This window comes from Eulemur rufifrons, chromosome 8 (assembly GCF_041146395.1).
Source record: "Eulemur rufifrons isolate Redbay chromosome 8, OSU_ERuf_1, whole genome shotgun sequence".
In the NCBI taxonomy this organism is placed as follows: Eukaryota; Metazoa; Chordata; class Mammalia; order Primates; family Lemuridae; genus Eulemur; species Eulemur rufifrons.
The window spans coordinates 23,344,865-23,367,588 of NC_090990.1; the positions used below are offsets into that span (position 1 = coordinate 23,344,865).

General features: G+C 51.3%; 1 protein-coding gene across 1 annotated transcript in view; it reads right to left on the reverse strand.

The window, feature by feature from the left end:
* Positions 1-22,724, reverse strand: part of CSMD2 (CUB and Sushi multiple domains 2) — a 571,373-nt gene that overhangs the window by 354,419 nt on the left and 194,230 nt on the right. The window contains 2 exon segments of the mRNA XM_069477647.1: positions 4,643-4,850; positions 19,398-19,592. Of these exon segments, the coding sequence (XP_069333748.1) occupies positions 4,643-4,850; positions 19,398-19,592 (403 nt within the window).

The following is a 22,724-nucleotide window of genomic DNA, read 5'->3' on the forward strand; positions in this document are numbered from 1 at the left end:
GAAGCTGGATCAGTTGGGACAGCCCGGCTGTGCCTTTCTGGCCTGGTGAGATGCCACTGGGCTGGAAGGCTGGGATGATGGCTTCAGTAGGACCACCCAGAATGGGGCCAATGAGCCTCTGAGTTGCTGGAGAGGCCTCATCCTACCATTTTCCCTTCCAAGAGGGAACCCCTGACCCTGGTCCCCTCCCAAAGAGTACGATGCCTAGGGTGAGCAAGGCAATGCTTTACGTGCTTGGCCCTCCCAACGTGCTTTGCGGCTGGTATGATGAGCCCCACTTTTCAGATGTGGAAACTGAGGCTCAGAGAAGTTAGTTAATATCCTAAGATGAAGCAACTACTAAGAGGTGGATCCAGGTTTTGAGCCCAAGTCTGTCTAAGTCCCGAGCCTGCTCTCTCCCCAGTTAGACGCCAAAATGCAGGCTCAGTGTCCAATCCTGGGGAAACTGCACAGACCTCCTCTCCCATATTCTTATATTCTTGGAGGGGATGTCTGGCTTTCCTTCCTTTCTTGTAGCCTAGGGAGGATTCTAGAGAGACTCAGGGGTGTTGAGGGATGCAGAGGAAGGAGGAGAGAGATTCCAGGTCTAGTGGCTTCTTGATGGCCTTCACTTCATTGATTTTCTGCACCAATGGGGAGGCCAGCTCCGTGGTGGGCTGGTAATCATTTCTACTCATGAGAACATGATCCTGATGCCCTCCAGGAAGCCAGCTCCCCAGGAATCAAAGGGGTCTTCTGCATCCCCCATCCCAGCCCTCTGAAAAACTACAGGGGCCTCATGGGGAACTTTAGCAGGGGTGAGAGCATGTTCCTAGAATGTGATGGGAAGGGATGGGGTGCCATGATGATCAGAGACAACCGAGAAGAGAGAACAGAGAAGAACCAGGAAAGACACGCTGCCCCCTGGAAGGGTCAGTGAGAAGAAATCTGGCCCCTGAACTGGGTTCAGTGAACTGGATATGTAAGTGTGCGTGGGGGTGGAGGGGGTAGCCCTCTGTGTGTGTGTGTATAAGGGGACCTGGGGTGATGACTTTGGAATGTGTATTTGGCTGTGACTTGCAGGGCCGTGTGTCAGAGGTGACTTGGCCGTGTGTGCAGTTGGGGAGCAATACCAAAGCCCAGCTTTTGTTCATGGTCAATCTCACACACACACACACACACACACACACACACACGCAGCAATTACCTTCAGAGAGAGTAAGTCTAAAATACTAGGGAATCTCTCAACATGTCAGAGCTACAGGGTTCAGTATTCACCATGGTAACAGCCTTTCCCTGTTCAAAACATGTATTGCTGGGTTCCCAAAGGTTGGTCATGGACCGGCAAAACAGGAGGAATTGGTCCGCTGCCTGACGCAGACACACTGCTGACCTCGAGGGGGATGGGCACACACCGCTGCTTGTGTGTGGCCCCCACCCCCGTCTTCCATGACGCCAGCACAAGGTTACCAGTTCATCATTTCCTGCCACAGTTTGGCTTTGAATTGTCCTACCTTTTATGAAATAAAATCTTGAAGAGTTGGCAGGTTTTCTTGTAACATCCTTTCTTGGCAAAATAAAAAAATTACCAATCTTGTGTTTCTCCAATTGTTTGAGAATTTTACTAGCCCATGAAATCCAAACAACTGGAGCCTCTAATTAAAACTCTCTTGTTGTTATCCCCATTTGGGGGAGGAGAAGACTATGGAAACTGAGTCAGGGACTTTGTATGCCACTCCCTTCTGAAGCAGTGGGAACTTACTATTTGGTAAGGGAGATGGTGGATTTTTTTTTTCTCTCTCTCAAAGGAGTTCCTGTCTTCTCAACAGGTGAAGAGATGTCTGGTTGTTCAAATCCATCTTTTCTAACAAGATCTGTTGACTTTCTGTGCCTTGGCACAGAGCTCAAGAGAACAGCCTGAAATCTTAATGTATGCTTACAAAAGCAGGATCCTCGTAAACCAGCAGCATCGGATTTTTACAGGAATCCAGGGACACATAAAGGAGAGGGGCAAGGGAGAGAACTGATTCTTCCACACATATGTCCAGAGCCTCCGAGTTTGTTTATCCATCATTGCTGTGCAAGTATAAATTAGAACAACAAATGCATCCTGCCTCGCCATGGTGACACCAACCCTGTAAATAATTATAATTTAATCTTATAGAAAAGAGTTCTGAATGACTCCCCTAACAATTTCCTCTGCTTAATTCCTTCCCCACTGAGTGACTTAATGGGAAAAGGAATACTCTTTCAGATTTGTTTCACTCCAGAAGTTTGGACAACATGTAGGCTCACACCTGGGGGGGGGGGGCAGACGCTGTAGGAGACCGTTTGGCCCACGGATAAACAAGTGAGTCGAAGAGGCCTCGGGTTGGAAGAGAGGGAACTGGCAAGGATGTTCATCTTGGTGCCTGTTTATAGAAGTGAAAACTTGGGAACAACGTAACAAGCGATCTGGTGAGTCAACTATGTCACCGTCTTACAAGGGAATGTTATACAGCCAGGAAAACCATCACAGAGGTGGCGTGTCATAGTGTGCTGCCACGGCTTAGATGACACGCTCTGGAATCACATCAAGCTGGGGCTGAATCCCAGCTCTGCTCCCTTCTAGCTGCGTGACCTCAACAAGTAGCATCACCTCTGGGCCTCATTTCCCTCATTTGTAAAAGGAGGAAAAAGACGCTACCTATGTCATAGAGTTTTTAGGAAGATGAAATGAAATTATAGCTCTGAAGAGCTTAGAACTGGCCTGATGCATATTGGTAGAAAATACTCAACAAATCACACAATTATCACACATTTTATATTTTGGAGGTGTCTGTAATGATACAGGAAAAATTTTCATGACACCATGTTAAGCTAAAAATATGTGACTATGGATATATTAAGATCCCAACTTGGTAATATTAAAAAATATATATATACATATATATATATATAGCCACCTAGCTTGGTCTAGGCCAAACAAAAAAGGTCAAAGAGGGGCATCAAAATGTTAATAATTGTTATTTATTTCTCTATACCTTTGTATATTTTCCACGTTTCCTCCAAGGAGCATAACATTTACAATCAACAAAACAGGTATTTTGAAAAAAGAGGCAGGGTACCCCAGGGTCTTCAGGGCTAGGCAGGTCATTGAGATTCCAGTTCAGTGAAGGCTTATCTAAACTTTCCACCCAACTCCCTGCTCATGATCCCCAGCTGTTGCTGCCGGACTAGTTTACAAACATCAGCATCCACAGGGTGGTTTAAGTCTTTGCTCACATGTGCTTCTCTCAACCCTCCAACCAGGGGAGGAAATGACCTGGCCGGGTCCACACGACAAGCTCAAGACACCACCGTCTTCTGACTCCCAGGTCGGCTTGCCTCCCAGTGCACCAGGAAACTTGCATTTTCTGGTTACACTGGCTCCCAAATCTGAGTTTGTATTTCGGAGGAGTCCACTCCCATCCCTCTTAAATAGTCACACTTGGTTCCTACCACGAATTTATCTGGTTTTCTCACCTAACAGACAATGAGCTCCTCAAAGGACCATGTCTTCCTCAACTGGTGTCTCTACCACCATGGGAACGGGTATAGAGGAGGTGGGCAATAAATGTGCCTCTTCCTCCTATTTTCCCCCTCTCCCTCCCATCTTCTTCCCCGCCCCCATTCCCCTGACTGCCATGTTTCTGTCTGTCCTAGTCACTGTCCTTCCCTGATTTTGCAGCCACCCACTTGCTGCTCCACTCAGAATCCTCAGTGATACCTCCTCCGCCCTCCATCCCTGTGCACTGAGCCCTGCCTTCCCCTGGGACTACACAGCAGCTAAGGCTGCAACCACGACCCATCCTTGCTGAAGTGCATCAGAACACATCCTTCTGTTGGCTCTTGGTGTGCTGACAGAGGTCTCCTGATGCCCTCATCCCAATAACACAGCCACAATGAGAATATAAGAGAACATTCCAAATGCCACAACACCATTCTGACGCTTGTCATCCAAATAGAAAGCTGGATACTTCCTTAAGCGCCACCCCCAGGCCCCAGCTTGAGCCCATCCCATGAGTCCAAGTCGGGAGACAAGCAACAAAGGCTGGTAAGTCTTTAATCATCCATCTCCTCCTCAGCCCACCAACATCTTAGAACCTCTGTGGAGCACACCGGAGAAGAGCCCACACTTTTCAGCAAAGCCAGAACAAGAAGGGGGAGGTTAGTCCTTCCCTTCAGACACTGAGAAATGATGCCTTTCCACTGGTGCAGGACCCTGGGAGTGGGAAAAGCAATTGCCACTTATGGTTCCAGTCCCCTTGTTGGACACGGTGCATATGTCTTCCAGAAACGGAACAATATTTCAAACCATTTTCCTGGACCCTGCCCACATCCTGAGACCAGAACATTTTTAGTCTTAATGCAAGCTATTCAACCAAGGCCCATCATGAAATTCTTCAGAGAGAACATGCTTCAAATCAAATATCAAAATCACTGTAAAAATTTACCCCAGCTCTAAAAATAAGCAGTGATTTCTCATCATAATGGGATGAAAGGCTCCAACAGTAGGTGTAGGGAAGTGGCAAAGTGGCCTCTGGCTGCAGGTCCGGGCGCTAAGGAGATTGTGTGCATCCGAGTCATTCACAGGTGCGGAGAACAGGGGAGGGGAGGAAGGGGGCAGGGACAGGGTGCTTACCAGAGGGAGGAGCCTTCGGTCCCTGTGACTTCCAGAAAGTCGTAACCATCCTCCAGCTGGAAGTCAATAAAGACCAGGGCGATGGTGTCTCCCAGCTCGGCCAGGATGGTCCACGTGCAGTCGGCGTTGTTGTGGTACTCCGCGGGGAAGTGGGGGCTGGAGATGATGCCACTCTGGCCTCGCAGGGTCCCGCCACAGGCATCGTCCGCTGTGGGCACAGAGACAAGAGGTTCACATGAGTGGTCTGGTTTCCAGGCCCCAGAACTCACCGTGGGCTTCACCCACGAAAGGCAGGGAGGGTCCTGGAACATGATGCACAGACGGTTCAGACAAGATCCTGGTTGGAACTGGCCTCATAGTAATGACACCAAACACTTCTATAGCCCTTACCATGTGCCAGGCACTGTTCTAAGAATTTTAGATATTACTGTTCTCATGTAACAGAGAAAGGAAACCAGGCACAGGAAGGTTAAGTGACCTGCCCTAGGTCACACAGCTAATGGGTTGCGGAGCTAACATTTGAACTCTGTTCCTAGAGCGTACACTCTTGGCCACTACACCACAATGCTCTGCAATGACCAGGAAGAAATAAGCTGTCACGTGGATTTCCACGGTCACTAGTTCAGTGAATACGATTTCTTCCCACCAGATCTTAGTAAACTTCAAATGTGATGCCACAAAACAAAACTCAACACAATTCCCTGGGGCAGAACTCAAAGGGCCTTCCAGACCTGTTACAGCCTGGCCAGACTCTGCAGTCTTTCCTCCTGCCCTGTCCCCAGGCCAGCTGTGTGCCAGCGCTGTGCACCTTCAGACTCCAGCCCTTGTCCAGGACAACTCTCCTAACGCTTCCAGACTCCAGTGCCGCCTCTTGGTAAGGCCTGATTCCCTCGAGCTCTAGTAACTGCTCTCTCCTCTCTGCTCCCTCCCGTGGCAATGTGTAGCATATGCTATATTAGAGATAAGAACTAAATTATAAAGAAGGGAAAAATGCAATGGCAGTGTTCAACTGTATACCAGATGCAGCAGGGTAACAATAATGACAGCTAATATTTATCAAGCACTCATACTATACCAGGCAATATTCTAAGTATTCTGCATATCACATTTAATTCTAACTATGACCCTGTGAGGTACTTTTCCCATTTTATAGGTGAGGAAACTGAGGCACAAAGAGATTCAGTCACTTGCCAAAGATGACACAGCCCATAGATGAAACAGCTGAAATTCAAAGCCCTACAGGGCCTATGCTCTTAGCCAATACACTCTTCTGTCTCCCAAGCGTACAACTCACACTTTGAGGACATAAAGCAGCAAATAACTTTGCTTGGATAAGTCAATTCAGGACAGCTTCACAGAGGAGGTGCCATTAGAGCTGAGTTTTGAGGGATGAATAGGAGTTCACTAGACAGAGAAGAAAGGGAAGAGCATTTCAGGGAAGAGGGGACCACAGAAGTACGGATGTGCAAGGCATGTCTCAGATAAATAGCTTGAGATGGCTCACAACAGGGTGAATAGAGAGGAATAGTGTGTGATGGTGACGGAAGTGTAAAAGGGGACACATGGCTGAGAACACTGGGCTAGAAAGACTGGAAGCAGGAGAGTGTAATGGAAAGGAAATGGACTTTAGGATCAGGAAGGTCTAGATCTGAATTTAGGCTCCATAGTTCCCCAGGCACGTACATGACCTTGGGCAGTCTCTTTCTCTAAGCCTCAGTCTGCTTCTCTGTACGTTGGCGTGTTGTGGTAACTGAGCAGGAAAATAAATGTGACAACGCCCAGCATTAGCCAGTGACTGGCATATGGCAGATGCCCGACTGGTGCTAAGTTCTCCTTTTCCTTCCACTTCATCTTCGGGATCAAAGGTAGTAAGAAATAGGATTCGACTTGCATTTTGGGAAGAACACCCTGGCCGTGGCACAGCGGAGGTCTGAGTCAGGAAGTAAGCAGGACGCTCTTGGCAGACACAGCCACTAAAGTCCAGGTGAGGCTAGATGAGATCGAGCTAAGGGCGTGGGGAGGTGGGAAGGGGACTTATTCAAGAGATATTTAGGAAGCAGAACCTACAGGACTTAGCGACCGGGAGGTCTGAAATCCAGGTTTCTGGCATAAGCATGTGCGTGGCTGAAAGGTGCTATTTCCTAGAGTAGGGAACCCAGGCGTGGAAGGCAACTGGGAGTTCAGTTCTGGACGCAGAGAGCTGTCCAGTGTGTCCAATGGTGAGATCAGATTAACAGATACATAGCAGCCATCTGGGCTAGAGATAGATGATTTTGTGTAGTGGCTCTGAACAATTCTTATTAATATCATTCTACAGAGTCAAGAGAACCGTAAGTGCACTTCCAAATGCCAGCTGTTCGGTACGTCTGAGCACAGAAATGCGAGGGCCTCACCCACAGTAGGTGCCCATGAATGCTTCCCTCCCACACCCATTAACTGAGCACCTACTGTGTGCCAAACACTGGGCTGGGGCCAGCACTATGCTATGAAACGCTCGATTTCCTCCCTGCCCTCACCTGGAATTGGTATAACGGAGGTGCTGAGGGCACAGTGATAGCACATGGGAGGTGGGGAAGGCTTCACAGAAGAGACAGTGTTTTTGTTGAGACATTCATTCATTCAACAAATGCTTACTGAGCACCTACTATGTGTCAGCCACTGTTCTAGGTTTCAGGGATTCAGCTGTGAATAAAACAAATAAGAATCCTCATCCCTTACATTCTGCCCAGAGGCATAAAGATGATTCCAAGATAAATAAGTAAGCTCCATGGTAAATGAGCTGGTGATCAGTGTGGAGGGGGACACAGTGTACCCTGTGTTGGAAGCCGGGTGTGGAGGTTTCAGAAAGGGAGGTCAGCGAAGGCATTTGAGCCAGGACCTCAAAGAGTGACAGAAAGAGCCATGTAGTTATCTGGGGGAGGGAAGAGCATTCTGGGCAGATGGAACAGCAAACACAAAGGCCATGGGGTGCAGAGGCTGGATTGTTGAAGAGCATCATGAGACCCAAGGGGCTGGAACAGTGGGGACAGGGAGGGTGGCAGAGGACAAGGTCAGTGGGGGCCAGACCACGGAGGGCCTGAGAGACCACTGTAAGGATGTGGATCTTTACTCTGAGTGAGATGAGAGGCCAGTGGAGGGTGCTGGGCAGAGGACGACATGATCTCATTTGTGTGTTAACAGGATCGCTCTGGCTGCCGTGTAGACAATGAATTGAAGAGGGTAAGGGCAGAAGCTGGGGGCCTCTTGAGACTGCCACAATAATCCAGGTAAGCACTGATGGTGGCTTGGACCAGGTGGTAACAGAGAGACACCGTCAGTCTGGCTGTGCTTTGAACACTGAGCTGGCAAGAGCCACCAACCGAGGGCCGTGTGCCTGGTGAGCCTCGGGGGACAGGGCGTCTGGCAGAGAAACAGCAAGAGTCGTGGAAGCCGGGGAGTGTGTCATGCTGAGGGACTTCCTAGGCAGGACCTCTGCACCTGAAGGGACAGGCAGAGACGACAGAGCTGGGCTGGGCAGGAGGGCAAGGGCTGGACTGGGAAGGGCTTAAATGTTGAGCAGGGGAGCTGAGGTCCTGTTCTCCTCCTCCTCCCCCTTCCTCCCCTGCCACCCTCGGGCCAGCTCCCCAGCCCCAGGGAGGCGAGGTGGGCCTTGCTTGGGGTCGCAGCCAGTGTAGTGGGCTGTTCATTTGTTTTACGGGGTTGCACGCCGTTTCCGCCCTGGCTATCTCTCTGGCAGGAGGCTGTGAAGTCTGACATCTGAGGCAGAGTTTGTCTCCTTCCGATGTAAATAAATTCTCTGTGAACATTACAGGGCAGATAAGGCACAGGAGCCAGTCAGCAGACGTGAGATTTGCCGGTGTGGTTCCCAGCAAGCACTGGGCCTGCCGGTCCCCAGCAGTCCTACCACAGCCCTGACTGCACCGGGTGGAGCCGGCTGCAGCCCTGGCCACAGAGGCTTGGTCTTGGCTGCACTGGGGCAGGGAAATCACGGTGAAGGAAGGGACAGTTAGCACAAAACTTCGAGGAGGAGGAGTGTGCTGGGGGGAGAAGAAAGAAAGGGGTTCCGGGTGGAGGAAACAAGCCCTCAGGGGCGAGAAGGCCTGGACTGGATGCCGGTTGGGGAGTGGCCAGCTGGCCACCGCGATGAAAGTGCCAGGTGCGTGAACTGAGCACGGAGCAGTGGGAGTCAAATGGGAAGGGAGGGCAAAGGTCAGCTCGGCAAGGCCTTGATGGTGTTGCTGAGGGGTTTGGGTTTGACCTGCAGGTGTCGGGGCACCGTGGTAGGTGTGGAGAAGAGGGTTTTCAGCAGGAAGTAGAAGCCCAGGCCTATTTTAGAACGATGATTTTGGCCCTAGCAATGGACGGATGGTGTGGTTGGGAGCGGGGAGGGTGGCAGGTGGGGACCAGAGACAGGGAGAACAGAGAAGAGGCTGTTCCAGTCGTCAAGGCCCCAACTCTGGGCAGTGGTGGGGGGAGGAGGAGATGGAGCAGGAAGGGACTCAGGACGCAGGCCGGGAGGAGCAAGAAGACGTCTCTCCAGCAGGGAGTGGGCCGTGCAGAACAGGGAGGAAACGGACCCCAGAGGAGACACAGCTCTGCAGGAAGTGGCGGCCGCCCTCCTCTGCTCAGACCCCCACCATGATGAGCGTGAGTCCCCAGGAACAGACAGGGACAGTGGCTGAGGGACTCCAGACCCAGAGGCCGTGAGGCAGGGAGTCAGCAGGATGAAGCGGGAACTCATTCCACAGGACAGAGAAGGCTGGGGACAGAACGGCCGTTTAAGGAGCAGGAGGAGCAAAGGCACCTGAGAGGAGAGAAGGGGCTGTCCGGGAGGGAGGGGAGCTCAGTGGGAAGTGAGCACGTCGCCAAAGAGAGGCGTCGGGAGGGGAGCAAGCCGGCTCAGGAGCTGTGCCGGCCGGGCAGCCACTCTGCGTGGAGGGGTCTCAACCAGGCCCGCGGTCCACACGGCCTCATCCCGCGCATCCGGGTGGACAAAGGGAACGCCAGACGGGAAGCAGGTCTTGGAGGAGAGACAATGACTCTGCAGCCTTCTGCCCACCGTGGCCTTAGATATCCCGTGCTGTTCTCAATCCCAACCCAACAAGGCCGCCTCATCCTCTCCTAACACAAAACCTGGCTCTTCCAGAGCTTCCCGTCCGGGCTAGTGTCAGCACTATTCACCCAGCTCCTCAGGCCAGAGGCTGGGGTCACCCTCAACTCCTCCCGCACCCCACACCCGCCCAGCGACCCAGCCCTGGCAGTCCTGCTAAGTGGCTCTCGTCCCTGCCCGCCCCAGTCACTGCCGCTGCTCCACTCTAAGCCACGTCATGCTCCAAGTTGACCACAGCGGTGAAGCCCCCTCCTCGTGGCTAAACCTCCCTCTTCCCGCAGCCCGTCCCCTCCTCACAGAGGCCGGAGGGGCGCTGGTGAGCTCATGCCTGATTATGCGACTCCCTTAGACACCCCTCCCTCCCAGCCGAGCCACGAGCCACGCTGGCCTCCTCCCAGCTCTTCCAATGCACGGAGCATCTCCCTGCTCCAGGACCTTTGAAAGTGCTGTTCTCGCTTTCTGGATCCTTCTTCCCTATCTCTGTGGTAGGAAACTAGGGGCAGGCCCCTCCTCAGCCTTTAGGTTTCAGCCTCAGTAACATTTCCTCAAAGATATTTGCAGAAACAGAATACCCCCATCACATATTTTCAGTGCGTCATATACTTTCCTATAATTAATTGGTCAATTATGTCATTATCTATTTAATGTCTACACAGTAAAATCCATGAGGGCAGGGGCCATGTCTGTTCTGTCCCTAGCACCTAGCACATGTCTTGTATACAGCAGACCCCCACTAAATATCTGTTGAACAAATAAATGTAACAGGGGACTGAAGCTCAGAGGGGTTAAGTAACTTTCCCAAGGCCACACAGGAAGTGACCGAGTCAGGATTCCAGTCGAGTCTCTCTGGTACCGGGACGGTAGTCTCCTCCCCTATAATGTACCTCCCTGCTGGGTAATGACTTGGTTAACCATTCTGGGATTTTCAAACTACCCAATTTTAGTCCGTGACTTCTGGACTGTGCCGGAACTGAGGACTTGGGAACTTGAGACCCTCTGGCTAGAGCCACCGATCGACTCTGAAGATGACACCTTTGCTGTTTTAGTTGTCCTGCCTCTCGGATTCCTGACACCCTCACTCTCGCACCATCCTGTTTTGATTGAAGATCCTGTAAAAGCTGTTTGGAGGTTTTTCTCACACTTTAAACAAGGCATCATATTTCATGGTTACAACTTCAGAGTCATAAAATACAACCTTCAGCTGACACCACTGTTCTAAAATATTCATTTACACTCTCTCCTTCTCTGGCAATGGGCATTTTGCCCTGCCGTGAAGTCACGCATATTCTGAGGGGCAGGTATGTTATGCTGATAGTTGCCTTTCCAAGTTTATGACTTTATTTATGATCGACTTTAAGGTCTACTGAAATCTCTTCAATTAACCATAATTTTGGAGAACCATCCCTCAGTCCCCTTTGAAGTCTGTTAACTCTGCAGTGACTGACACACTTCAGGTAGGGTTGGAGGAAACAGTCCATTATCCACTCCATTTCAGGCCAACGCTAGGGCACCATCTTGGATGCCTAGAAGCTTTGGAGTCTTCACATTGGCTTCTGCTCATGTCATCCTCCCCGGGGCCACTCGGACATGAAAATGCCAACAGGCGCCGAGGGAGAAGCCGCCATCTTGCCATCCCAGAGCAGGGATGAGAAACAGTGCCCAGAGCTGCAGCCCTCCCCTCCACTGTCCAGCTTGGGGTCCCTGTCCCTGCCGGGGTCCCTGTCCATGCCAGGGTCCCCATCACCTGCTCAACCTCCTCAGTACCCTGTTCTTGGGGGCTCTGGACTCTGCCCCTTTTTCCTTGGCTTTCACAAAGACGCTCCTTAAAATTAAGAAATAACCAAGTCTTAAGAACATCGCGATTGTCCCACAGATGCCGCCACCCGAGGCATCGTTCTGAGGGGAGGACTGTAGACAGGACATGGCATTTGATTGCGTAACTCTCTGTTGCGCTTTCATTGTGGGCCAGGCATTGTGCAAAATGCTTCACCTGCATTTTCTCATTTAATCCTCAAACCTCTTGAAAAGATAGGCATTATCACACACATTTTACCAATGAGGAAACGGAGGCTCAGTGAGTTTTTAAAACTTCCCCATGGCCACAGAGCTACTAAATGTTGGAGCCGGGGTTTGAACCCAGGACACTCTGACTGCAGGCCCATCCCATTACCCATCTATTTCTCTGCTGCCCAGGCCTCTGTCGCTGTCATCCTGTTCCTGACGTGGGCTGGGAGCTGGCTCCTGGCAGTGCCAGATGCTAGGGATGGGCTTTCCCGGGACAAGAAGCCTCCTCCTGCTGCCTCTCCTCTGCCTGAGGGGCCCGAGGCAGGGGCTTTGTGCTGCCACGCAGGTGGAGGAGGGTGAGCCTCGGGTTACGCTTCCTTCACAAGAAGGAAAAGTAGCTCCTGGCAGACCCTGTCCCCTGTCCTGAAGCAGCATCTGTCCAGCAGAGTGACCTCAGGCCCTTCCCAGAGGTGTCTCTCTTAAAGAGCTCATGGCACAAGTTCAAGTGGAAGATCAAGAGCAACCAAGGAGACCGGCAGTCCCTGCAGGGGGTGCGTGCACCTGGGGGCCAGGCTCTTAGGCCTTAGACCCCCAGGTTGGAGGAGCCCTGGAAGTCACAGTGTCATTGTGAGTCTCGTGCCTCAGGCCCGAGGCACCATCCTTGCGTGTGGTGGATAATGGTGGTCAAGATCATGTCCGTTAGGCACCCGGACTTGGGCTGAATCCTGGCTCCACCACCTTCTAGCTGTGTGATCACAGGCAAAGCACAGCATCGCTTTGGGCCTCCCTTCTCTTGCTGGTTATAGGGGATAAGCATACCTTAACCTCCTAGGGTTTCCATGAGAATTGCATTAGGTAATGCAGGGTCCAGCACATACTTAGGGCTCAAAAATGCTGGCCAGTGTGGCCGTGGCAGTAAGAATCACGATAGCTCACTCTCATCGAGTCACTACTATGAGCAAGGCCCTCTGCTATGTGCTTAGCATTTGTCAACTCAAACTCCACTTCCAGCTTATGAGTGAAGTACTGTTATTGTTCCAACCACTTACAAGTGAGAAAACCGGGGCACAGAGAAGTTGAGTAACTGGCCCAAAGCCACTCAGCCAGTGGGTGTGGGTGGCAAGGCCCGGTGAATGGACCCCAGAGCCCACGTTGTAAAATATTTAGCTACAGTAATGGTGATGGCAAAGGTGACGGGAGAAGTAAGGAGTGGCATTGGGTAGCCATGGTCCACACCAAAGCCCCAGCGCTCAGATCCACTCAAGGTCCACGTCGTGCCTGGCACGGCGTTTGGTGCTTTCTGTGTGTTTAATTTGACCAACACGATGGGGCCCAGCACGCAGAGCCCAGACCCTCTTGCTATCTGCAGTGCTGCCCTAGGGGCTCTCATGCCTCTTTCCAGCTTAGGACTCCCCCCAGCTGCAGAGCAAGTACCCCCACTTAGATGTCTCACAGGCATCTCAAACTTCACCTGGACAAAAGGAGCTGTCTTGATTCTCTTTGCAGCACAATCTTCCTGTCCCCTGCCCCGGTCACCCCAACTTGGTCGTTGGCATCCCCACCCACCAGCACTCCAGAAAGAGTCTGGGAGTCTGCCTTGACCCTTCATTCTATCAGCACCCACATCCAATCCATCAGCAAGGCCTGTCGGCTGTGGCACAGATCCACGCACGCCCCGTCCATGCACGTCCCTGCGTCTCTGCTATGGCCACCCTTGATCAAGATGCGTCAGCTCCAGCCTGGTTGCCTGCAATGGCTGCATCCTAATCGGTCTCCCTGTCGTGCCTCTTGCCCACCTACAATCTCTCTCCTTTCCATCATCCAGAGTGATCTTTTTAAAACATGAAGTTAAATTGAAATACCTCTGCTTAAAATTCTCCCTGGCTGCCTCCTGAACTCAGAGCCAAACCCAAGCTTCTTCCCCTGCTTCACCCCAGCCCTGCCCTCTCCACCCCTCACTCTACTCAGGCCACGTGGACCTGTTCTCTGTGGCTCTAACGTGTCAAGCTCTTCCCCACCTCAGGACCTTTGCACTTGCTGTTCCCCTTTCCCAGGTCTTCACATAACAGGCTTCTTCTTGTCATTCAGGACCAAGGTCAGATGTCACCTCCTCAGGAAGGCCTCTCCTGACTTGCTCCATCTAAAGCAGGCTTCCTCCTCACTAGCTACTTTATTTCCTTCATAGCTCCCACCACCCCCTGAAATTTGTTTATTTGGCTTTATCCGTTTTCTGCCTCCTGGCTGCCAGAATGCAAACCCCACGAGATCATGGAATTGGGACTGACTTGTTGGTTGCTGCAATTCTCTGTATCTAGAGGAATATCTGACACTAGGCAGTTAATAAATTAATGACTGAATCAATGACTGGCTGGCATAGAGTAGGTGCTCGGTAGAAAGCTGTTGAATAGCTGGGTAAAAGAATGAGCAAGCAATCAGCCCTGTAAGGCTGCTAGTTGTGTCTCACCTTTAAAACTCAGAGAGGTTTAGCAGCACGCTGGCAGCCACACAGCTATGGGCTGGCATAGTGAGGGCTGGACCCAGGCCGGTCTGACTCTGTGCACTGTCCGTGCCCAACACCACTGCTTCTCTTTCACATTCTGCGGGCTCCTCCTCCCGGGGCCAGAAAATTTGGAATGCAACTCCACACTCGCAGTCCAAGCTTCTGCAGACCAAATGCCCATTTCCCCAGGTCTGGTGGCAGCCTGCAGGGTTTGGCTTGAAGCTCAGAGGCCACGCACTTCTTGCTCAGGCCAGCTTTCTCTCTACCACCTGCCTCTCAGCCCCCAGCGCCTCTGAACTCTGTTCCTTCCCCAGGAAGCCTTCTTTGATCCAGGGCCAATGCCTCTCACAAGCCAGAGGCTGGCTGCTGACATCCACGTGGTTTTCCTTCTTGTGGATCAAAGAGGTTACCAAAACTCAGCATCTCCCCAGGGACCTCTGCCTTTGAGAATGTGCCCAGAGTGACACAAAGTGAAGGGAGGTCACAGGCCCTGCCTCCCTTCCCTCTGCCAGCTGGACCAAGCCTTGATGGGCCAGGATCCTTGGGATGGGCCTTCTCGGGGGTCGGCCTCAAACCTGCTCTGCCCCCCGGATCCCTGCTGCTCCCTAGTCCCCACCCCAGTCTGTGTCGTGTGCCCAGACTGAGCCCACCTTTCAGCTGGGCATGTGGCATTTCCTGGGTGAAGCAGACACATACAGCTCTCCAAGCTGCTCCAGGGAGCTTTGGATCTAAAGAGATCCTGTCACTCAGGGCTGCTGGGCAGGTGCAGTAACCCGGGCCAGTGATTTCCCTTTCGGGCTTGTATGCCTGCTCCATCCTGACGGTGAGTCAGCCCCGTCCAGACAGCCGTTCATTCAGCAAATATTTACGGACCACTGCCCTGTGGATGAGGTTTATCCACTCGCAGATGCCAGCCCTTGAGGGTTCTGCGCAAGAGGAAGAAAGGCCAAAAGGCTTTTAATCCTTCCCGAGTAGGAGCCCGCTGGCTCTGGCATGACCGCCGCTCCTGGCCCAGCGCGGGCGCGGGGCGAGCACCCTTCGCTCCTGTGCAGCTTGACTTCCTAAGGAAGGACAGCTTGGAAAATCACTTTCAGAAAATCACTGATGTTATTGAGGACACTTCTCAAGATATTCTTGTAGCTTGTGGCGAATTAGATTAGAGAGATGGACCTGAAGCCTAGGGAGGTCGGCGAGGGCGGCCCTGGGGGCCCCGAGAGCTGGACAGCCATTTTGTTCCTCCCAGCCTCTGAGCAGGACCACTCTCTGCCCCCCGGGCAGTAGGGAGTCTCCTGGGCTCGAAGCCCTTCCGGAAGCCAGATCTGACATCCTCACTGGCCTCCCCGATGTGTTCGGAAGGGAGCGTTCTCAAGTGGAAGCTACTTAAAAGAAGACTAGGAGACAGACTAGAAAGGTCGGACTGGGACTCTTTCTGGAAGGGCCTTGTGCTCCATGCTAAGGAATCTGAACGTGACCCTGTCAATGATGAAGAGCCACTGATGAGATTCCAAGCGATGGGTGACTTTGTCAGATCTGTGCCAGAAAGTTCACTCCCTCAGTGGAGGAGGGACAGGGAGGTAGGTGTGTGAGCAGGGGGGACTAGAGCACGGTTGCCCACAGAGGGACACCGTGGTGAGGCAGGGGAGAGATGGGAGTCGGGACTGTCACCTGAAGGGTGGCAGAGGCACGGAGGGGGTGGGCCAGCGCAGAGGGACATGGCGGCTGACGACACTGGCAGCAAGGAAAGCAGGAGTGTAAGATATTAGTAGATGCCCCTCCGTGTCTGGCTTGGCTGCTGTGGGTGGGAACACTCTTCACTGAGCTGGGAAGGCAGCAGAAAGAGCAGGTTTGGGGAAAACAGACAGAGTTAGGTTTGGGACGTGCCATCCTAGGCAGGGGTTCAGCAGAGGGTCCAATATCCACATGGGCCCGAAGCTAGGACGGGGACAGGGCTGGAGGTAGGGACATGTGACGTGAATGCTGGGAGAGCAGCAGCTCCCCACCCAGCTCCTGCTCACTGAAGGGCCAGGTCCCCCTGCGGGGACACAATGACACTGGACTTCACCGCCGTGATCCCACCTGGCAAAGGAAGACCTTCACAAGGCAGCCCTCAACGCTTATCTCTGGCTGGTGGGGTTAACAACAACAGCAAAAAAGATATTTTAATAGCCAACCCCAGAGTTTCTTTTAGGATGAGAGTTACTCTTATTCAGGAAAATGTCACCTTACACCTCAGTAGCTTGGATGGGGAAGGGAGATTATAAGGAGATGGCAAAGCCAGGAGGAAACCAGGCTCTTGTGCCTAAGAAGTTGACGGAAGTCCTGAAATGGGGCCAAGACACAGGACACATCAAGGTGGCAGAGGCTGGGGAAAGAAGAGAAGGTGTAATGCACACCCCAGGGGAACCCGGCATGCCAAGACAGAGCCGGGGAGAAGCTTCCAGGGATAAGGGGCCAAAAGACCTTGAGGCTCATGATTGCTTTCACTTTAAGTCCCTGGCATTGCTGAGATGTAAACCCCTTACATTGCCACAAACTTTCCATCAGGGCTGCACTAGGTGCAGACACTTTTGTTAGTGTTTTTGTTTCGGTCTTTGCTTTTTTGGTAGGGGAGGTCGTCAAGAAAAACAGGCCAAGTTCCTGACCTAAGTTGGCAGAGCAGAACTAGGGGAAGAGAGGCATGACAGTGAGTTCAAGGTTCACAGGAAGCTAAAGTTGACAAAGATTCCTGACGATATTGGGAGGGATGGTGGATTTCCACTATTTTACTGTGGGATATGAGGTGAATTATACTGAACCCAACAGAGTGATAGCCCTTCTGCATCTGATACTTGGATTACATTTGTTTTCAGTTTCTATCTTAAACAAAAGGGTACGATATTCATAGTGCTACAAAAAGAAAAAGAACCATGGTTTATATTTCACATCTTAAATACTTGATTTCATTTATGATTATATCTCACATTCCATCATCATGTCATAACTCTCACACCCTCCTTGGAAGATCAGAATGATAACTGTCACATCCCCAGGGCAGGGGGTGGGCGGGTACAGATGCTGTAAGGATGGGTAGGTACAGCGACATCAGGCTGTGGTTAGGCCAGGCACCTGTAGGGGCCAAGGTCTCACCTGATGGGTTTGGTCATTCTTGATGTCAATCTCTGGAAAAGAGGCAAGTCCCCAGTTAGACATGGAGCCTGGGAGGACGGGACTTAAGAAGGCAGGAAATGGGACTCTAGTGCCCCTGGCCTCCACCAAGAAGGATCACCATGCCTCAGGCTGGCTCTATTGGCTGAGGAGGGGTAAACAAAGGTGAGGTCACGTAGCAACTCAGACGGATTGGCTGTGGCTTGCCTATTGGGAAGACGTTTGCAGCTGTGCCTAGACTCAGGAAGAAGGGATGCTATGATCAATTAATTATGTCTGCCACACGAGTGGGAATAAGGGGAACAGGTATACGTGCCAAGTAATTTTCATCCCTGGAGTCGATAATAAAAAGTATGTGCATGTGGTGGGAGGAGGGAACTGCTTATCCCTGGAGCTAGTCTTTTGATAGTAATTACAAAAAAGCTTCCTCCAAGGGAAAAGAAAAACTGGAACCAAAGGAGGAGCTACTTACACCAATCATTCTCACCTCCTTGACTGTCATATAGATGTTCTGGATCCACAGAATGCAGAGATGAGAGTTTCAAGAAGGAAAAGGTGGTCAGTAGTGCAAAAGGCTGTCAAGAAGTCAAGAAAAATAAGGGCCAAGACAATTCCCACCTGATTTGGCAGCAGGGTACAGAGTATTGAGGCAAAGGCCAGCCTATAGCGGAGTAAACGGGAGGTAAAAGGGAGACAGAGGCTGGGTGGGCTTTGCTGGCAGCGTGGGAGATCCCACTGTGCAATGTGGTAGCTTTTCAAAGGTGGTTAAAAATTATCTACATGCATTATCATCTCAATTTATGTACTTTTTGTACTATATGCATATGTGCAATATGTGTTAGAAGATAAAAAGGAAATACATAGAATTTGTGATTAAAATGAGCAAATTTTGTTTCTTATTTATTCTTTTCTACATTTTCTAAGCTTTTAAAAGTGATCATGCATTTATTTTTTATTTTTTTGAGACAGAGTCTCGCTCTGTCACCCTGGGTAGAGTGCAGTGGCGTCATCATAGCTCACTGCAACCTCCAACTCCTGGGCTCAAGCGATCCTCCTGCCTCAGCCTCGCGAGTAGCTGGGACTACAGGCACGAGCCCTGGTGACTGGCTAATTTTTCTATTTTTAGTAGAGACGGGTTCTCACTCTTGCTCAGGCTGGTCTCAAACTCCTGAAATCAAGCATTCCTCCTACCTTGGCCTCCCAGAGTGCTAGGATTACAGGCGTGAGCCACCATGCCTAGCCTGTTTTTATCATCAGCTAGCCACTGGAAATTATTTTAGAAACACACATGGAAGTTATGAGTGGGGGCGGGGGTGACAGTAAGGAAAAGACAGGTGACCAATGAGTATGGTGTCCAATGTGGTGGTTTGACTGGGACTGAGGGGGTTTCTAGGATGTGGGACTTTCAAGACTAAAAATGGGGAAGTCTTGGGCAAACAGGGACAACATGTTCACTCTAACTGGGAGGCTGAGGCAGACATAGCATTGAAGAGAGGTTTTTTGGGGGGGTATGGTTGGGCTAAAGTGGTTTTGAGCATATTTGGAGGCTGAGAGGAAGGAACTATTAAACAGGGACAGAGGGTGGATTCATAAGAAAGAGAAGAGAACAATTGCTAAGGTGAGATCAGTACAGAAGCTTCTGGAGGAGCAATCTGTGCACAAGAGGAGAGATGGTCTATAGGGGAAGAGAAACGATGTTTTATCTGAGACAGCAGGGCAGCAGGTGAGGGCAGACTGGCTAAAAATAAGTTTGTCGATGCAGGGGAAGGGAATGGAGTGCACACATGAAGGCTGGGAGGTCAGGTGAGGCTCAAAAGCCCCTAGGAAACCTGGGGGTCCAGTGGGCCCTCGGTGCTCCCCAGACTTGGGCTCCCCATGGTGGGTCCCCATGCCCTGCTGAGGTGTGGCTTCTGCCCTTGAGAGTGGATCCTACCGGAAGCTCTGGCATCCCCTCCCAGCCACTGCCCACTCCCTCAGACCCCTCTCTAGCCACCTACCTCTGCAGGAGGGCAGGGGGAAGTCCCACGTGGCACTGTTCTCGGAGCCAGCGTGGCAGGTGAGCACGGCATGGCCCTCCAGGAAGAAGCCGGGGTTGCAGCTGTAGCGGACCTTGTCGCCAAGGTTGAAAGTTGAGCCCTGCTGGACGCCATTGGTCAGCCTCCCTGGGTTCCCGCATGTGTGACTGGGGAGAACTACAAAGAAAGAGAGAGACATTTAGCCCAGGAGCTGGGTTCGAGCCCTGACACCAGTTTCTTAGCCACACCTCCCTAAGGCCACTTGTCCTCCCTGGGACTCATTTCTTCTGTGCACGTGGTTGGCCACTGCTGATCTGCTCACCTCTCACATCTGCTGATTCTCAGAGAATGGGTTACTCAGAAGTGGTCATATGTTAACGAGGACTCACACATGAGCTCTATAATTGGACAGCCAGGTTTCTTGCTTTTTCTAATGTGCCGCTCTGGGTGTGAATTACGTCTGTCCCGATCACTAGAGATGCAATCCCAGGGAAGTCACTTAATCTCTGGGGCATGGTTGGTCTGATTGCAGACTCCTCTCCTTCTCACCAAACACCATGGAAGGGACATAGAACATGGCATAGAGTAGGTGCTCATTAAATCCAGTGTCCTTTCTTTCAGGTGCGGTCTTCCTGGAAGCCAGAGGGGTACTTTGGCCCAGCATGTGCAGGGGAGTTGAAGGGGTTGGTTGATGCTGGAATAGGCGGTGAGGTGGCAAGACAAGAACCGTAGTTCTCATCAGACCGACTCATTTAAAGGGGAAAACTAGGAGGGGGAGTATAATGCATATTGTGGGACTGGAGCCAAAGCAGTTGGGGCCAGCTGCAAGTGTACCTCATTATCCAGAAGAGATGGTCTTAGTAAGGGCAGAAGAGCATCATGACCTAGCAATTAGTATGGAGGGAGGACAGCTCCTCTGTGCCTGTAAGTTACCTGTTCCACCTGACCCAGCTCCCCCTGCTCTCTGCCTTTCTCCGGAGTTGGAGCTGCCTATTCCCTGAAGGTCCACAACTCCCACCATTCCAAGATGTCCCCATAGGGTGAGGACAAGGGGTTTCAGCCATGCCCAGACCACTGTCCAAACCTCTCCATTAACCCACCTGGCTTGGATTTATCAGAACATGAGAGGCCGCACAGCAGGGGGTGGATAATAAAGACTCATGGAGCCATAGTGCTTGGGTTCACTTCCCAGCCCAACAGCTCACTACCTGGGGGAGCTTGTGCGAGTCTTTTAACCTCTCTGCACCTTAGTTTTCTCGTTTGTAAGGTAGGGATCACAACACTATCTTCCTCATGCCAATTTAATTGTTGTGAGAATTATTAATAAATGAGTTCAGGTATGCAAAGTGCTTAGGACAGGGCCTGGTGCACAGTGAGTACAACACTAGTGAGTCTAAGCTCCCAGGCCAGTTCTAGATGTGTACAAGTAAAGCCACACTAAGGGTTATGATGGGCTAGGAACCAGGTAGAGTGGAACCCAGTTGGTGGAGGCTGGGGGTGGGAGTGGGAGGTCAGAGATGACTTCCTGGAGGAGGTGACATCTATGCAGAACCCTAAGACATTAGTAAGAAGTAGCTAGGTCAAAAAGAGCAAACAGCATGTGCAAAGGCCCTGAGGCCAGAGATAACCTAGGAGCTCAGGGAGCCTGGAGTGAAAGGGTGGGGTGGCAGTGATGAGGAAGTGGAGATGGGTGGGCTTGGACTCTAAAGGGGTCCCCAAGCACTTGCAGTATTCTCTTTATAGCCATACTACTGTTGGCATCAGCTTCCCAGGAGCCTCCCTACCAGCCCTGATGATCTCAGAACCCTCCAAAGGAAGACCTTCCCACTCCCTTCTCCTCCCCTTCTGAGAGAAAACAGCTCAGTGTGGAGGGAACTGGCAGACTTTGGAACCAGCCAGATCCGGATTTGAAACCAGGTGCTCTCACTGTCTTATTCTGTGTCATCTTGACTCACGTGAATTCTCTGAGCCTTAGTTTCCTCAACTGAGAAAGGAGTGAGGCCAATAACATCTAGTGGCTGAGGCAGTTACCAATATACGTGCTGCATGGCTGGCACTGTGCCCAGCACACAGTAGGTGCTCCCAGGTTGGCAGATGTTCTCATTCCACTGGGCGGCAGGGCCATGAGGGCACAGGCCTGCTCTGGCTCACAGGCACATCCTGGGAGACTAACATGGTGCCTGGCACTTGTAGGAACATATTGGTATGTTCATTTATTAGCCGTTTGGGGAGTTATTCATTCATGTATTAATTCTTTCACGCAACAAAGATTCATTGTGGGCCTACTGTGCTTGGTGCTGGGAATACAGCAGTGGTCTCGGCCTTCAGAGGCTTATATTTTTGTGGGATGATTAATCTCAAGGAATGAAGAGCTCTTCCTCGCCATTCTCCACCTCTGAAAAGTAAGATGACCTGGATGAAAAGATTAACCTCCATCACCCTGTCCGTTGGCCCAGCTTCTCATTTCCCACGATCCCACACTGCTGGGCTACTTAGCACCTCCCATGATCCCTGCTGCTGGCTTACTTGGTATTTCCCATGATCCTGTGCTGCTAGCTTACATAGCATTTCTCATGATTGATCCCCTGCTGCTGGCTTACTTGGCACCACCCATGATCCTTTGCTGCTGGCTTACTTGGCATTTTCCATGATCCTGTGCTGCTGGCTCACATAGCATTTCCCATGATTGATCCCCCACTGCTGGCTTACTTGCCACTTCCCATGATCCTCTGCTGCTGGCTCACTTGGAGCTTCCCATCATCCCCTGCTGGCTTACTTGCCACTTCCCATGATCCTCTGCTGCTGGCTCACTTGGAGCTTCCCATCATCCCTTGCTGCTGGCTTACTTGGCACCTCCCATGATCCCTTGCTGCTGGCTTACTTGGCATTTCCCATGATCCTGTGCTGCTGGCTCACATAGCATTTCTCATGACTGATACCCCACTGCTGGCTCACTTGGAGCTTCCCATGATCCCCTGCTGCTGGCTTAACACGGAGGCAGTGACTGTGATGTGTGCATGTTTATGAGTGTTGGGGTGGGAGGGGCAGGGCAGGTAAACATTTGGAGAAGAAAGAAAGCTAAGGTGAGGGGAGGGAGCCAACCAGGGGAAATGAGCTGAGAACTGGTGTAGAACTAACGTTTCATTTTCTGCAACGAGATGCAAAGACCCAATTTAATTAAATTACTAATGTCAAATTTTTAATGAACCTGCTTCTGCTTTGGGCTTTCTTCCTTCGAAATTAATGACTGGAACGTCACTATAAATAAAAGTCGATTCTTCTTAAAAAGTCACTCTCAAACATTCACTG